Source organism: Etheostoma cragini, chromosome 7 (genome assembly GCF_013103735.1).
Source record: "Etheostoma cragini isolate CJK2018 chromosome 7, CSU_Ecrag_1.0, whole genome shotgun sequence".
Taxonomy (NCBI): Eukaryota; Metazoa; Chordata; class Actinopteri; order Perciformes; family Percidae; genus Etheostoma; species Etheostoma cragini.
The window spans coordinates 24882756-24894663 of NC_048413.1; the positions used below are offsets into that span (position 1 = coordinate 24882756).

General features: G+C 40.1%; 1 protein-coding gene across 2 annotated transcripts in view; it reads right to left on the minus strand.

The window, feature by feature from the left end:
* Positions 1 to 2632: 2632 nt before the first annotated feature.
* lamb2 (laminin, beta 2 (laminin S)) overlaps positions 2633 to 11908 on the minus strand; it is a 44458-nt gene continuing 35182 nt past the window's right edge. For both annotated transcript variants that reach the window (XM_034875688.1, XM_034875687.1), the window contains 11 exons: positions 11012 to 11193; positions 10707 to 10897; positions 10090 to 10274; positions 9640 to 9881; positions 7656 to 7859; positions 6800 to 6944; positions 6256 to 6463; positions 6028 to 6169; positions 4273 to 4449; positions 4027 to 4186; positions 2633 to 2978 (listed from right to left, as the gene is read on the minus strand). In XM_034875688.1, the coding sequence (XP_034731579.1) occupies positions 2842 to 2978; positions 4027 to 4186; positions 4273 to 4449; positions 6028 to 6169; positions 6256 to 6463; positions 6800 to 6944; positions 7656 to 7859; positions 9640 to 9881; positions 10090 to 10274; positions 10707 to 10897; positions 11012 to 11193 (1973 nt within the window). In that variant the 3' untranslated portion in view covers positions 2633 to 2841. The remainder of the gene's footprint in view (positions 2979 to 4026; positions 4187 to 4272; positions 4450 to 6027; positions 6170 to 6255; positions 6464 to 6799; positions 6945 to 7655; positions 7860 to 9639; positions 9882 to 10089; positions 10275 to 10706; positions 10898 to 11011; positions 11194 to 11908) is intronic.

Consider the following 11908-nt stretch of genomic DNA (forward strand, 5'->3'; position numbering starts at 1 on the left):
GCAGTTCTGAAGGCAAAAGGGGGTCCAACCCGTTACTAGCATGGGGTACCTAATAAAGTGGCCGGTGAGTGTATGTCAGGATAGTATTTTAGTGTAGAAATAGTGGTTGGTTTCTCTCTGACCAGAATGGACTGCTTCAGTTAAAGACCATCCCAGATCCTCCATTAAACATTCAGTGGTGCTCATATATCAACTCTTTATATGGGGCTATATTTCCCACAGATATTTGTTTAACCATCTGAGGAGGGAGCTGACAGGGCCATGGCAATAATACATCAAGACCACTACTATTTTTAGACAGGGGCCTTGTCCCAAATGGCACCCTGGGCCGTTGGTCATCCTCTGAATCTGCACTCAAATGTTGACAATGATGATGCAAACCTGTGCAACTCCTGTAGTGGAGCATGAATAGAGCGCCCTTGAAAATATTTTTTTTCTAATCCAAACTTTTCACTGTAACACTAAGTAATTTAACAACACATCAATATTGTACAGCCAAAAACAAGGTCAAAGCAAGTATTACCAGTTAAATGCCTTTCTACTGTAGCTCCTTAAGTTTTGCATTCTCTTTGAATTGGCCTTTCCCCTCTGTGTCTCTGCAACTCTGTCTCAGGGCAGTTCTGCTCTCTCCTGTCATCTTGGCAGTAAGTTGTTACTGTAATACTGCCATTCACAGATATCAGACATTGCTCAAATGTTCAGGTCAGAGACGGCTGTAAGGTCTGCAACAACACCAACTTGTCAAAGGGCAAATCAAGGACTCATGAAAGCACTTAATAGCATCCTTGCAGAACACAAAAATAGAAATGGGAAATCTTACACTCTTGCAGATCCTGGTGTGAACGCATGCACATTCACACCACAAGACAGCAAGATTAGATAATGGGACAGTATCAAGTAACCTGTAATACTCTAATCTGATTTCTAACGGACTTCTGATAAAAATGCTCAAATAACCTACTTCAACACAGCCACAAGTTAAGTTATCCAACCTTTATTCACAAAACTGTACACGGTTAAACTTTACACAAGCTTCTTTTGGTGTTTTTGCTTTGGCAATTAGTTATCAAAATCATGTAGTCTGAGGGAAAAATATATATAAAGTTAGTTTTTTGGTTTATCTTTCTGAAAAAACAAATTGTCATGTAAATAGTACATGAGTTAATGGCCAAGACACATAGCAGTAGGCTATGTGTCTAAGGCACAATTAATCTCTGTACAGTGTCAGTAGAGTACTATGTCAATACAGTGAGGCATCCATTACTGCAGATCTTATTCCATATCATCACAGTACATTTAATACATACATTCACCATCTGTCAATCACAAGTTTGGCATTCATAAAAAGGAATCCTGCTGATAACTAAAAGGATCAACATTTTTGGAATGACACTTATTTGCTTTCCTGCCAAGAGTTTGATAAGAAGATCAATACCACCCTTATCTGTCCATTATATGACACAGATAGCTTAACTGAGCATAACGACTGGAAAAACAAGTAAACAGCTATCCTGGCTCTATCCAAATGTAAAAAAATTAAATAAAGTTCACCTATCAGCACCTCTAAAGTTCAACAATCATGTCGTTGTTTGTTTACTTCCCAACAAAAAAAATGATGTGGTTATGTGTGTGGTATCAATCTTCTTATCTAACTCTTGGCAAGAAAGCCAATAAGCCTATTCTTTTTAATGTCTAACTAGTCCTGAGGGTGTTGCCAATGAGAATGCCATTTTGTTACCTAAATAACAGTGACCAAGTTAGAACATGTCAGGCTCACCTAGACCATAATGTATTTGTCAGTTCTATGCAACAGTTGAGGTATTTTACTGGACCAAAGTTCAGCCACATATAGATTGATAGACCGATTATAGCTTCACTAGAGATGCACGCTGCGCTGTAAGCCTACACTGCTCTCATCATAACATTGTGTCTGCATACAGTATATTAGTGTGCAGTCATCCTCCTACACCAGGCAGAGGGGATTGGGGGCTGGTAAAGGCTATAGTGCGTAGTTTCTGCTGCCCCCTTAAGGAATTCTAAGTAATGACAACAAAACTGTTGGCGTGTCCACATGACACAAGCCTTCCATGACTTTGTCATTTTAACATTTCAGCAAAAAAATCTAGTTAAATTTAAACAGATTGTCATTCTGATTTTATGTCCTCACACACCCCAAAGTGGTTTCATACTGAAGACGCTTTCCAGTGCAGTTTAAATGAAGTCCTCTTGTGATGAGCACAGCTCCGAATATACTTCTAGTAATAACAGACTTCAATGGAAATTGAATAGAAATTAGATTGACCCGCTGATTGTACAACAGTCACTCTAAGTAAAAAAAATACAAAATAAAGATTGTTTGCAATGCATAACTTTCACCCCAATCTGAGTATTATGGACCTTTTTAAGATATAATTTTCATGTTTAATGTTCAAAACAAAAATTTTCAGATTTTGAAAATCAAAAACAAAATAATGTGCACAAATTGAAATTAAATATGTGATAACCAAGAACCTTTTCACGTTTAGTTCTGAGTATGTTTATATATACAGTATACTGTGTGTGTGTGTATATATATATATATGTATGTCTAGTACGTATATATATACACTCACACAAACACACACACACACACATATGTGTATAAATATAATAGACACAGTTTTAAATTCACACCTACACAGTTTGTACCCAAAATATGCAAATTCAACTGCAGAGTGATGAAATAACCGTCCAAGCCATCTTTTAAATTTTTTTCAAGTTCTAATGTACGGTTACTTTATCTGGAGAAAATGCCAGGGTAATTCCACGATGCACTTGTTTTTTATGACATGGAGTAGTGAGTTACTGGCATGTGTTATAGATCTGGATTTGTTTGTTGATGTCATTGAGGATAGCTTTCATCTTGTCCTCCAAGCCGTCCAGCTGACGAGCTTTCCCCTCCAACCTCTTCTGGTTCTCCTCATAGTTTTTCTCCAGCTCTGTTGGAAGCAGGAATGTCAGGAATGGTTACACAGCCAGGCATTAACAGCGTTTGGTGCTAAGTCATTCTTAAGTCATTAGAATTTATCTGGGTGCTGATTTTGATACAGTTGATTACCTGTTTTAAGTAGCCTATCTATCTCTTTGTTTTAGAGTTCTTTGTCATTTCTTAAAACACTATAAAGTAACTTGTGTGGTTCCTCAAGGATCAAGTTTAGAGTCTCTGCTTTTTCGTCTATATATGAAACCCCTAGATGATGTCATCTGGACGCACAGTATCTCAGTTATGCTGATGACACAGATTTTTTATCTTATTATATGTATATAGATATATTAGTGGCTGGATGTAATCAAAAAAGACTCCTCACAGCTCAACCAGGACAAACCTTAAATATTTATATGTTCTAAGGCTTAGAGAAAGAAAAGGGAAGAAAAGAAAGGGCTAAATACATTTTCTAGGGCTTACGCCAAACTAAACACAAAACCAGTTGTCATATTTAATACTTTGACGAATAAGCTCATTCACTTTCTGTTGTTTTCTCTGGAAATTGCTTGCCGAGAGTTCGATGAGAAGATCAAAACCACACTGTACAGTGAGTGATATTGATCTTCTCATCATAGACTCTCTGCAAAACTGCATATGAGCGTATTCTAAACATGTCAAACAATGTTAGCATGTCACTTAATCAGTTTTTTTATAATTTGAAAACAGCTAAAGTGTTCTCATTTCTCGGACGGAACCAGAAGAAAAGAACTCCTCCCCATCTATTTTAAAGTCTAAACATTGGTTGGCTGTAACTAACAGTTTGTCCGTATTTATTTTAAAGTTTTACCTGCATCTAAATAGTTTATGTGAATAGTAAACAAATAGTACAATATTATTTTCATAAATGTGTAACATTTTTGAACTCCACATGTTTCAACAATTGTGTCTTTTAAATTATACACCCATAATTGTCTTGCTCCAAACAAATGCAAACAAATAAACCCAGTCTATCTGTTCATCTACATACACACCGGCACACACACACAGACATAAATAAGCACCTGCTAGCTTCCGGAGCTTGTTCTGGGCATCTTTCAGTAGTTTCTTTGCTTCATCTCTGAGGCTCTCTGCCCTTTTCTTGGCATCCTGTACAGCCTTGGCCTTTGTGTCAACCCGCTGCTGCACCTCATGGTATTTATCTGTCAGCTGGCCATCTAGAATCTGAGCATCAAGACAGGAGAGAGTTTTTTCTTTAACAGCCATGTACACTGTACGCTCTATGAGGAAATGTGTGCACACACACACACCTGCTTGGCTTCATTTGCCTTGTCTCGTGCCATGGTGGCTGTCTCCTCGGCTCGGGCAGCTGCCATGCTGTTGTTGGCACGTTTGGTCTTCAGGGTATTAATCTCCTGTCCCAGTGTGCCCAGGCGGTCCATGGCATCATTCAGGTCCTTCTCACTGTTTGATGTCTCTGACTCAATCTGTGGAGAGAAGGCAAAGTGAATTCAGATTCCTCTGAAATTATATAATTTCAAGGTTTGCTTGTGTTGGATGAAGTGCCTGTATGCTGGTTTAATCTGTATGTGTCCAAATGCACATTGAACTTAAAAAAATCTTTGATTTTCTCGCACTAGTCTGTCCACACATGGGTATAATTGTTACCAATTAAACTGTATACAAATTATTTGAGCCATTAAGCTTGACTTACTTATGACTTATTTGCACATCCAGCAGATTTGGAGTAATTCCTATTGGAGGTTGTGTTTCTGGCCCCTTAGTGTTAATGCAATATTTACTAACTTAAGCTATGATCTGCCGTTCGCTGCTCAGCAGGAAAAGTACAGTGGGTTAATGAGAGATTTTTCACTGAATACAGTTGCCTGCTGTGGCCGAAAACAACACTGATGAGAGCAGTGAGACCAAGCAAAAACACAACGGTTGTGGGCTGTAAAACCAAAACAATGAGCTAAAAGACGCTAAAATGCTCACCAGAAGTGATTTGATCTACTGTTAACATAAAAAAAATTGATAATAGCTTTAAAGTCAAATTTGAACAATTGATAACTAAATAGAGGAGTGCCTTGATAGACAAATGGTTATAGCGCAAGTCAGTAATCTTGGTTTCATGTCATATCCACTATTCTCTCTTTCTGTCTGCCTCATCTCTGTGAACTGTCCAATAAAGGCAAAATTGCCAAAATAATAAACTTGAAAAAAAATAATATATAGAAAAATAGATTAATCTACATGTAAGACATCTAGTAGGGTTACCATGAATATGACCACATAAAACAGTGATGTATTAATTATTTTGAACTGGTAAAATTTCTTGCAACAATGGTCAAACTTTAAAGGTCCCATGACATATTGCTTTTGGGTGCTTTCACATAGACCTTAGTGGTCCCCTAATACCCTATCTGAAGTCTCTTTCCCAAAATTCAGCCTTGGTGTAGAATTACAACCACAAGAACCAGCCCCACAATGAGCTTTCCTTAGTATGTGCCATTTCTGAGCCTGTAGCTTTTAAGGAGGAAAGAGGGGCGGCAAGGTGGAGGGTGATGGGTGTGGCCATGACCAACTGCCACTTTGCTTCTTTTGAAAGCCATGATGCCTCTCTCTTTCTCATGGGGGAGCCAAATTCTCTGGGTGGACAAAGCAGAGAAAGGGGAGATAACCTTGCCCCGTATGACCTCATAAGGAGCAAGATTCCAGATCGGCCCATCTGAGCTTTCATTTTCTCAAAGGCGGAACAGGATACCCAGGGCTTGGTTTACACCTATCACAATTTCTAGACACTGGGGGACCATAGGCCAACTGGGGGAACGCACATTAATGTTAAATAACTGCATAAAGTGAAATGTTCATGCCATGGGACCTTTAAATCTCAGCCTAAGATCTTAGCACCCGGCTGATCGCCTAGTGACTGGCATCAATAAACTTGTACACATATGACTATTTGTGGTATGGTGCAGTACACATTTTTACTTATTGCCCAGTAAACCACTTCTACATACAGCTTGCAGCTTAATGTATTTCTGTTTAGTTTTTTGGTTGGTTACCTGTGCCAGTCGGGATTCAGTCTCCCCAATGTCAGCTTTGGCTCTGGCTATGGCCTTCTCTGCTGATGTCTGGGCAGTCTTTGCATCCACCAGGGCCTGTTTCACTGTCTCTGCTGTGGTCTTCACCTCCTCAGCACTGTGCCTTAACAACAATGAGAATTCTCTTTCTTAGCACAAAAAAATCTATAACAGTACAATGTATTTAATGGCTGACTCTATTCTGACTACCTTGCCCTCTTGGCATCCAGCAGCAGCTTCTCGGCCTTGCGGACATCATCCTGCGTCTGCTCCAGGATGGCGTCCACATTTGAAAGGCTGCGAACACGTTCCTTGATTTCATCAGCAAGATGTCTGATCTGAAGGGATGAAGCAGGGATGGAGAGCTCCAACACGTGGTTTGCCACTGCCTCAATGCTGTCTGGGTCTGCACCCTCCTCTGAGAGAGAGACATGACAGGTGGCAGAGTTGACAAAGGAGGGTTGATTAAAAGGCAACATAACTTTTCTACCTGTTGTTGGTTAACTTGCCTAATGTACAAAAGGGCTTAGGTTTGTTTCAACATAAAGACACACACATTATAACGGCGGGTTTGAGCCCCCTGAATGGTAGTTTGTTAACTCTTTTGGGGAGTGGGTTGCTTTCACATTTTGTAAGGGGGACAGATCTACATATTTTAAATATTGGGGGGGGGGGGCATATCCCCTGCCTCCACCTATGCATGTACATGTAAAACATATTATAATGTATAAACCCAGCAGACTATCACACTCACGAGTGAGGAAATCTCTGATCTGTTTGATGAGGTCTCTCAGGTCATTGTTGGAGTGCTCCACTTTCTTCTTGGTGGCGGTGGCTTTGTCCAGAGCTGCTTGGGCTTTACCCTTGGCCTCCTCTGCCTTGGTCTTGGCGTCTGCCACCTGAATGTAAGGCACAAATGTTTATGAAGTACACAAAAGACTAACAGAAAAAACTTATTCACCATGACTGTACTTACTTAACAGCGTTTTTAAGAATGGTTTATGTGATAAAGACTTCGGTTTAAGTTTTTTAGGGTGCCCACTTTCACTCAATTCTTTTTGAGTGCACACACAGTATGTCCCAGAATGCAGCTGCACTGTTTATTCAAAACACACGTCTGAGCTTAATTAGCCTTCACTCCATTCTGAGAGTTTCAGTCTGTGTACTGTACTGTGGAGGGATGCTGGCACAAAATGAAAGTAAACCAGCCACGGCGCTAAATCGGGCCTGTGGCAAAAAGTGGGGGCCCTTCCGTAATTCTTATCCCTTTACTTCTCGCCCCCCCTGCTTGGACCACACCCATTTTCAAACTCAGCCTTCATTTCACAGACAAACATCTAAACACCTGGCAGAGTACTCAAAAGTGCCTCTGTGGTTTGTTCCACTACAGTAGGTGCCTACAGGACACCCCCCCCACACACACACACACACACAAATAATTGCAAGGGATTCCCCTTAATGTGAAGAACTTGCAATCTAGATTCAACTGGAACATCTGCATTCCATTTTGATCTAATGACAAGAGGACAAAAAGCTTTTTCCGCTTCCTCTACTACGATTTTCCAAAGAGAAATACGTTGACACAAAAAAGTTTCTATATGCCATCATACCTTGATAAAGAGTCCCTCCACCTCTCCAATAGCTTTGTTCAGCTCCTTCTCAGTGTGTTTGGCTCCCTCCAGGGCATTGTCAGCTGCTGTTACAGCACCGTTACAGTTTAGGCCTCCACAGTGACTGTTCCCTTCATCGTCACGGCAACCTGCACCCCCACAAGGACTTTCCTCACAGGGTGCATCACCCGGGGAGCCGCACACCTTTTGGAAGGACATTTTGGGTCAATACTGAGTAAAGACTTTACTCTTTAAAGTCTTTACTCTTTAGTCTTTACTCTTTAAAAGAGTAAAGACTCTTTTGTTGTCTGTTTTATCTTAGAAATAAATATTACGCCATAGAAATGTGTAAAAATGTAAAAAAGGGAAAACTACTTGTGGTCTGTTCCCATACAATCAAATGAAGCAGTAGCTAAATTTAATAACTAAATTTAATAACTGCTAGCTCAGTTGAGTAGCAGTTACTGCTATCTCATCTTTTGTAGTAGAATTCATGTTATTTGTTGCGGTTAAGAAGCTAGCTTTGAATCATATTCATTTAATTATATAGATTACATTTTGGGCATTTTAGGCCTTTATTTCGACAGGACAGCTGAAGACATTAAAGGGAAGAATGACAAGTGGTAAAGGGCCGTAGGTTGGAGTCGTACCCAGGCCTGCAGCGTCAAACATTAAACCTCTTTACACTGGGTTCCTGTGTCTCAAAGAATTGATTTCAAAGTACTTTTGCTAGTTTATAAATCACTAAACGGTTTAGGACCAAAATACATTTCTGATCTGCTACTACACTATGACCCCCCCAGACCTCGCAGGTCATCTGGGGCAGGTCTACTTTCTGTCCCCAGAGTCAGAACTAAACAGGGTGAATCAGCGTTCAATTTCTATGCTCCTCTTATCTGGAATAAACTCCCAGAAACCTGCAGAGCCGCTGCTACTCTCAGTTCTTTTAAATCAAGGCTGAAGACCTTTCTTTTTGATGCTGCCTTTCTTTGAATGACTGTTCATTTTTCAATGTTTAATTTCCTATGCTGCACTGTAACTTTTATTCTTGTGTTTTATGTGTTTTAATGTTTTTATTTTTAACTGTCTATTCATGTGTTTAATGCTTATGACACTTGTGTTTTATCTGTTTAATGATTTTTTTTGAGGACAAGGAATAAGTATAAAGGTTGTGTTATACAGAGGAAGAAAGACTTGAAGGTTAACACTTTAAAGAAAAAGTGTGAATGTGTAGTGTCGAAAATAGACACGAAAGGCAGCACTAAATTGGCTTAATTAGTGTGAAGAAGAGTCCAAGGAGACGAAAGATAACGTCTCTAAAAATAGAGTTGTGAAGGGTAGTGACACTGAGGGTGATCACGAAAGGTAGCACTAGCATTGACTATTTAGTGTGAAGGTAGTCTCAAGTTTACACTCTTTAAAAAAAAATCTATTTTATGAATTATTTAATTTATTTATTTTGTGTTATTTATTGTATATTTTTTTTAGGATACTTGTGTTTTATCTGTTTACCTGATTTTGTGTAAAGCACTTTGAATGGCCCTGTTGATGTTGTTGTTGTTGGCCCTGAAATGTGCTATACAAATAATGCTGCCTTTCCTTGCCTCTATATATGGGCACACACCCTACCAACCGAGCTATCTTTGAATCATGTTTTTAAATGTAATTTTGTAGATCACTTAATTGTGGATTTCTACATAAATAGTGGACAGTTAAACAAATGCAAAAGCCAAATTGAGACACATTTAATCCCTATGAACTATGGACAGTAAATAAGAAGAATACAGCTTCTTATCTTAAACAAACTAGTGGACAAGCTGAAAGAAGTGTGTTTTCATTGAAGGCAGACAAAGTTTAGCAGTTAGCCAGCAGGCCTGAATAAGTTGCTGCCATTTTTTTCTTAATTTTACTGCTCCTGTAGTTGCTTCACTTAAAGTGTTTCAGCACTAACAGCTGCTTCAAATAATGACAGATGTGACCAGACCTTCTCATTGATCTTCTTCAAGTCCAGGCCCTGTGCTCTGGTGTTGAGGTCTCCAAGCCCACGTTTGTTAGCAGCATTTTTACGGTTGAAGTCGTCTTTCTTGGCGGCGATGAGACGCTCGGTACGTCGGCGAGTGTCTGCAGATTGGCTGACTGTGCTGGGCCGAGTGGTTGTTGATTCATTGGCGCGCCGCTCCGCATCCCAGGACCTGTTGTAGGAGCTACGGATACTGTCGTACGCACCTAAAAGGTAAACCGGATTTTAGATTAATCAAAACGAGTTATTAAGTATTACAGATTCTTGACAAAGTGATGAAAAGAGGAAGAGGATTAGGAATTACAGTGGTGCATGTGAGAAAGAAAAACCTAGAGTGTGGACCGTTAAAAGAAAGCCCACAGCAGGAGAAAGTCAGAGGAAAGAGAGGATCTGTCTTCCCTCTTCTTTTCTCACCTAGGAAATTTGAGTTTTTGAGAATATCCAGTTGGCGGTGTAGCTGCTCCGAAGTGAGGTTTAGTTCTTTAGCCTCTCTCTCCAGAGCATTCAGCTCTTTGCTTGCCTCCGAGTTGCTGTCCTGGACGATGGTTAGGTCCCCTTCCAGACGGTTCAGAGTGTCAGTGGTCTCGCCAATCTGCGATCTACAGGGCAAGATAAGCAGTTGTTGGGTTGTGAATAGTAATCCTGATAAGACAGTTCAAATGTAATTTCAAATCAAATACTATTAGCAGATTTAAGAGTTTTTTGTTCAATCCTTTTTCAAAACAATTACTAAATCAAGTATCTTAATCTTGATACTGCTACCTTATGTGGCAGAAATACTGACATCAGATGGATATTTTTTTAGTTGGGAAACATTTAAATGTAAATGTAAATGTGCTGTATTTATATAGCGCTTTTCCAGTCTTAACAACTGCTCAAAGCGCATTTACATCTACAGGAAACATTCACCATTCACACACATTCATACACTGTGGCTGGGGCTGCCGTACAAGGTGCCACCTGCTCATCAGATAAACATTCACACACATTCACACTCCGATTTAAAATGCAGTGGAGTGTAAGAGATGTACCTAAGTTCTTCAATAAGCTCCATTAGGATAGCAACGGCTGCAGCAGTGGCATTGCGTGCGTTGACAATGCCCTGAGCTTGTGCCAGTTTGCCCTCCAAGTCCCTAAAGACCTTCTCATAGGCCCCGGTAAGCCCCGTGGTCTGAATCTCGTGGGCTCGCTCTGCCAGAGTCTTGGTACGCACTGCCAGGTCCTGGTAATAAGACAAAATTTTGATGAGAAGAGATGAGATGTTGGATGACTCCATATTTCACATTTGGGGTCTGCTGACCGAGGATTAGACGTCCTGTTTTGCATGAAACTGCACCTGCACAATGCGATCCCAGTCCCCAAAGCACTGATGACAGGGTTTGCAGTCAGGGAACTGGCCAGAGAAGCCTCTGGCACACTGGTCACAGCGGACACCAGACACCCCCTGCTGGCAGACGCAGTGCCCGGTCAACCGGTTACACTGAGAGGTCTCAATGCCGCGCCAGTCACAGTCACAAGCTGGAGCGGGAGAGAAGAAGGACAGAGTGTGCAGTAAATATGGAACAGGACCTAGTTTATAATGACAATATCTAATTTGTTGACACTAAGGGATCTATGCTAACTGACACATGAGTGTGTTGTTTATTGATTATGAAATGTTTAAAAGGCATCATACTGCTTATTTGAACCATTAGTTTTCTAGGCTAGCCAAAATTCTACATGTATGTAGTTCACCATACATCTTGTATGCAATTATTCAAATTTAAAAGGGGACATATCATTAAAAACTCACTTTTTCAGTGTGTGTGCACATATCTTTGTTTATCTGGTACCCAACCAACCCACAAACTGTGAAATAAGATAACCCAGTCAGTTTTGTGGGCCGCCTAAATCAAAAAAAATGGGATCCGACAAGCCAGTTAGATTTGGCTCCCCTTTTCAATGTTGCATGCATGCTCATTAGAATATACCAGTGGCCGGTGTTCAAATATGAAATATGAAATGAGTATAAAGAATGTAAACATGTTCTAGTAGAAATGCAGGGTTTTCAATGGCACCTGGTGTTTTATAGGTGTAGAAATCTAATATTCCCTCTAAACTTAGTCGTACGTATATCATGTAGTTATGAGGGCCCACACAGGACCCGGAGTTTAAGGTAGAAATTCTTTATTAGGAATAATCCCTTGAGATGTGACATCTCGTTTTCGAGGGGGTCCTATAGGCAAAGCATATA